Genomic DNA, 6,000 nt, shown 5'->3' on the forward strand with positions numbered 1-6,000 from the left:
AATATAAAATATATTCCATCTAGAATCGTGCGTTTTAATAAAAAACTCTACATATATATGTAAGTAGATTAACAAATTTAAAATTTTGTAAATGAAAACATGCAGATTTTAATAACAAATTTCAGTTTACATCCAATTTAGTTTTTCTCAAATATTTTCTTAGGATGTATACCGTCGTTTCTAAAATAATTTTTTCTAATAAAACAAATTTATATTTTGATCTTACGTTAAATATCTCTGTAAATGATAAACTCTTACGTCATTGCATAATGCAAAATTTTTTTTTGTAATAAAATATGCAATTAGTAATGCAAGAGCTTAAAATTAGTTAGAGCTTTTTTCATAATAAAAATTAATACCAATTTAAAATCCGTTCTTACTTTCACTTTTTAAGCAATTATTAAGAAAGTATCAAAAGAAAAAATTAAAGGTAACAAAAATGTAATTGGAAAGAATATTTCAAAGGTTTCTAAAGCAAACAAAAAATAAAAACAAATATTAGTTGCAATAAATAGCGATTTTCTCACCAATTTTCTCTGAGCTTCATAGAACATACATATGTATAAAAAAATGTACATGACAATATGCATAAGTTTAATACAAAAAGAAATGTATTAATTCTTCAAATATGTATGTAGACAGATTTTCTACTTAATAATGCAGACATACGCTTCATGAATTATGTACATGAACTTAATAATTGTCATGAACCCGATCACTTTTGTTTATAAGGGGAGGTAAAAATGAAAGCAAATAAAAAGTATACAAATGTTACAGAAAATTAATTGAAAAAAAAAGAGAAATAAAAAATTGCAGCTATACTTATATGACAGTAAAATGAGTATAAAAAAAGTATTGCCGGTCAAATTTTAAAACAAAGAGATTCACAGAAAAAAAAGAGTAGAAAATTTACCTAAAACAATAGTATAAATCACCTAATGAAATGCTTGATTTTCACCCTCCTAAACTATTTAGCTACATTGCCTAATTTAAATTAGCTGAATTTACTTTTTAATAATTATCAAAATTAACCAAATAAATTAGCTAATTTATCTACAATACTAGCTAAAACACCTAAACATTTGTCTGGATTTCAACTAAGCAAATAGTTGGTTCACCTAATCTTTTAGTTGAATTATTTTAAAATCTTTTTGGAATTCAATTAAAGAAATTGGAATTTCACCTAAATAAGTAGCTGAAAAATATTCCCTACAATAGATAATATGCCTAATTATTTAGTTATAAGAATCGAAAATATAACTATTTAATTAGATAAGTAAAATAGAGTTTTTACCTATTATATTAGAAAAAGTACCTAAATAAATTCGGCTCTCTTCTAAATTTATTTAGGCTTAATCCTGAAAATAAGAGGATGTTATAAATTAAAAATTAAGTTATGTTTCATTTAATTTTATTCACAACAAAAGAAAAATGTATTATTTTTAAAACATATATAGGTAATCAAAAAAAAACTTATTGGTTTTCAAATCACTAAAAGTAATTACGTCATTAATTTGGTATAAAGTATTGTGGACATATAATTTATTTGTGCAACTTAGTTTTTCAAATTTCAAATTTTTCAGGCTCCAAATGTAATGATTGACTTTCTGAAAGTTTTTAACACTCCTGAGTTTTGGTATTTTTTAGATAAACTGTAATATTTTTCTAGTAATTTACCTCGTGACCTTTAGCTCCAACGTAAATTTACTAAAAGTAAAACTATATCAAGAATCCAAGTAATTACATTAACGTATAAACAATAAAAAAACAACTACTAACCAAATCGAAAGTTTCGCTTATGCTACTACCTTGCTGCAACGTAGACGTACTCTGTGTATTTGAAAGCCAATTTCCTACTGTATTAGATGTAGATAATGTATCAGAACCTTGTTTTATTTTTTAAATTTTTTAAAATTAATTTCAATCATTAAAAATTTACTTTACAAAAACAAAACTATGCTTCTTAACTATATCAATATTCACCATGTACTAGCTTCTATTCAAATACTTTAAAAATTAGAATATAAAAAAAACTAGCGGTACTTTGAATTTTCTCTTGATAAAACGAGTGTTTTTATGTGAATTCAGCTAATGTTTTCGATATTTCCACTAATGTTTTAGTTAATTTTTTTTTGGAGCAAAATAAAGTGGCTGAATCACATAAAGTTATAGTTAAGATATCTAGAAAAGTAGTCATTGAAGAAGAAAAGTAGCGGTACTTTGGTTTTTTTTTTCTAAATAAAACATTTTGATCTTTTCATAACTCAACTAATGTTTTCGGTAGTTCAGCTAATGTTTTAGTCAATCTTTTGATATAAAATGAAATAGCTAAATCAACTACTGTTGTAGTCAAAATATTTAAAAATGTAGTCATTGATTAGGAATTTATATAAAAACTGTAAATTTATTTTTTGTTTTCTTTTCTAAAATAACCAAATGTTTAGGTGAAATGTCTATTAAAATTAGTTGAATATTTTCAACTACTTATTTTAGATAATACACCTAAAGGATTAGACATATCACCTATTGTTTTTAATATTGCATTCAACTAATTCTAAATAGTTGAGCCAGCTAATAATGAATTTTAAAACAGCTAAAGGAGTTGTCAATACTTCTAATTGTTTATAAAAAACACCTAATTTGTGATCAGCTAATTACGATTAGTTGAAAAATCTAATTCATTTTTTTCTGTGTTATTCAAACATTCTTTTGTGATTCACATGCAAATAGTATTAGTATTTTTGTTTCTTGTTGTTTTCTCATAATTTAAATAAAATCGATTATTTTTGGTAATTTGAAGAGTAGTCGAGTCAAAAGTGCCATTGTTTTCGTGTAGGGAGGTAACGAATTTAAAAAATTTTTAAATAAAAGCTCGTAATTCAAGTTTAGGAAAGTGAAAATCATTTGTATGAAATTAATTTTTTGATTAATGAACAGATTATAATTAAAAGTTGCAAAATTGATGACTATTTTACTCTTTAAAGCATCCATAAGTTTTGTTTGTATATACGTATGTATGTATTTGTTTCCTAATGCATATGTTCCAACTGATAGTTTTTAAAAATAATAAACGGTTTGAATTTAGTTCAAAATAAAATATCAATTTAAAATATTTTTTTCTGTTTAAAATATGAAATTTAATCACAAAGTATTTTTATTTTTATAATTATAAAAATTTAATTTTAATTTTTTTTTTCAGGATATTGGGCTAACCTCCTAATTTGATATTAGAGATGACTGCGGTATTTTTGGCTCTTATTTCAATTTTTGCAATCACAACATGTGTTTCTTCAAATCAAATTATTGATAGTGATATAAAAGCGCCGGTAAGCATGCAACAAAATTATTACTTAAAATTTTTCTTCAATAAGCAACTATATTTTGTAATGATTTTTCTTAAATAAATAGAGAACATTTGGAATAGATTACCCGAACAATACATTTATTAAAGATGGAAAACCATTCCGTTTTATATCAGGAGAATTTCATTATTTTAGGGCGCATCCAGAAACATGGCAACGAAAATTAAGAACATTAAGAGCAGCTGGACTTAATGCAGTTTCAACGTATTAATTATAAATTTTATTTTTTAAATTTAAATTTAATAATTTATTGTGCACTTTTTTAGTTATATTGAATGGTCTTTACATAATCCCAGAGAAGGGTTTTACACATGGGATGGCATAGCCGATCTTGAACGATTTATTAAATTAGCTCAAGCTGAAGATTTACTTGTAATTCTAAGACCAGGACCATATATATGTGCTGAAAGAGATCTGGTAAATTAATATGATTAAAGTTTAAAAAAAATGAGTAAATTGTTTTTTATTTTGAAAAGGGTGGATTTCCATATTGGATTCTTAGAAAATATCCTGGAATTCAGTTGAGAACAGCCGATATAAGTAAATGTTTTAAATTATGTAAAATAAAATAATTTATTAAATGAATTTTATTATTTGTTGTAGATTATTTGCATGAAGTTCGAATTTGGTATGGTGAACTTATGGGAAGAATGCGACCTTATATGTATGGTAATGGAGGACCTATAATATTGGTTCAGGTGGAAAATGAATATGGATCATTTAGAGCTTGCGATCAAAAATATCGTGAATGGTTAAGGGATGAAACTCACCAATATGTTATGGACAAGGCAGCTTTGTTTACAAATGATGGGCCATACGTATTGAGGTGCGGAAAAATTGATGGGGTTTTAGCTACATTAGATTTTGGACATGGTGATGATCTTAATTTGGTATGGAAAAAATTAAGAGAAGTTGAACCACAAGGACCTCTAGTCAATGCTGAATATTATCCCGGCTGGTTAACTCATTGGGGAGAGCGAATGGCAAGAACCCCAACAAAAGTTTTAACCCAACCTTTTATGTAAGGATGACATTAAAAATTAGATATAAATAATGAATATGATATTTTTTGTTTTTTTTGCAACATGTAGAGATATGTTGGAAAGTGGTGCTAATGTTAATTTCTATATGTTCTTTGGAGGAACTAATTTTGGTTTTACAGCTGGTGCAAATAGTGATTCAAATGGAAATCAATATACAGCAGATATTACTTCATATGATTATGATGCTCCCATGGATGAAGCAGGTGATGCTACTGAAAAATATTTGGCTTTACGGGAAATAATTGGAAAAGTAATAATTTAATTAGAATAACTTTGTTATTTTTTCGTGTTAATATTTTGTGATATTTTTTAGTATTTACCACTTCCAAATATAACCATTCCGGAGCCAGTACCGAAAAGACATTATGGAACGGTTCAAATGACACCGAATTTTTCTTTGTTTTCTAGAAAAGGACGTCAAATTTCACGTGGTACTGTTACTGCTGAGTTACCTTTATATTTTGAAGCACTTGATCAGTATTCTGGATTGGTTCTCTATGAAACTAAATTACCTAAAATAAAAAAAGATCCTATTGTATTAAAAGTTGACAGAATTCATGACAGGGGTTATGTTTTTGTTGATAATCAATATGTGGGAATATTATCACGTACACCACCAGTTAATCAATTAGCAATTTTGGGTGATTCTGGAAGAAAACTTCAAATTTTAGTAGAAAACCAAGGACGTATTAATTTTAATGTTCCAAATGATATAAAAGGTATTATAGGTAATGTTTACTACGATGAAAGACTGCTTAAAAACTGGTCAATGACCAAATATCCTTTGGATGGAGTTGAAGAAATTGAATCTATTATTGAGAAACAAAAAAATAATAATGAAGAACATTTACCTCAAATTAAAGATAAAATTCCACGAAAAGGTCCTGTTGTTTTTTATGGTGAATTGAATATAGCAGAAGATAATATTGGTGATACTTATTTAGACACAACAGGATGGGGTAAAGGTATAATTTTTGTTAATGGATTCAATTTAGGAAGATATTGGCCTATAGTTGGACCACAAATTACGTTATACGTACCACAAGAAATACTTAAGAAAGGAGTTAACAAAATAGTATTAATAGAATATCAAAATGCTTCATCACAAAATATTACATTTACAGATGTTCCTAAATTAGATTCTAATTAAATGTTTATTTTAGTTATTTAAGATTTTAGGATTACAATTAAAAAAACTGTTTCAATTATGTATACTTAATAGTCAATACTATTTTACTTATGATAAAAATTTATGTAAATATTAAAAATATAAAAGAAACAATGTTTATTATTTCTCTTTTATAGGAATTCAAAAAAACTCAATTTTAGTAGTTTTTAGCTCAAGTTAATAAAATAATTTTAACTTCAGCGAGCTACAATTATATTTTATTTATATTGAGCAATGAAAAAAGTTATAAATCTATAAGAACCAAAGTCGAGGTTATAAATTTTATTCGTTGGTCGGAAGAGAATTGTATGTTAAGTAATGGTGAAAAGTAAGTTTCTCCAAAGTAAAGGCAACTCAGTTAAGAAAAAATTAAAATACATATTTATTTGTGTTTAAAGGAGAGAACTAAAAAAATTTATTTTAAAAA

General features: G+C 25.8%; 1 protein-coding gene across 2 annotated transcripts; it reads left to right on the forward strand.

Annotated features, from left to right (window-relative positions):
* Positions 1–2,995: 2,995 nt before the first annotated feature.
* On the forward strand, positions 2,996–5,675 carry LOC129610159 (beta-galactosidase). 2 transcript variants are annotated; one of them, XM_055522583.1, is made up of 8 exons: positions 2,996–3,014; positions 3,200–3,326; positions 3,409–3,566; positions 3,629–3,779; positions 3,839–3,902; positions 3,966–4,383; positions 4,454–4,655; positions 4,719–5,675. In XM_055522583.1, exons 2-8 carry the CDS (start codon positions 3,234–3,236, stop codon positions 5,553–5,555), a joined length of 1,923 nt encoding a protein of 640 aa, XP_055378558.1. In that variant the 5' UTR covers positions 2,996–3,014; positions 3,200–3,233; the 3' UTR covers positions 5,556–5,675. The 2 variants fall into 2 exon arrangements, with proteins under 2 accessions (XP_055378558.1, XP_055378548.1); XM_055522573.1 differs by lacking the exon at positions 2,996–3,014 and having other exon boundaries at positions 3,187–3,326.
* The last annotated feature ends 325 nt before the right edge of the window (positions 5,676–6,000 follow it).

Source organism: Condylostylus longicornis, unplaced genomic scaffold (assembly GCF_029603195.1).
Source record: "Condylostylus longicornis isolate FDR11 unplaced genomic scaffold, ASM2960319v2 ptg000004l, whole genome shotgun sequence".
Taxonomy (NCBI): Eukaryota; Metazoa; Arthropoda; class Insecta; order Diptera; family Dolichopodidae; genus Condylostylus; species Condylostylus longicornis.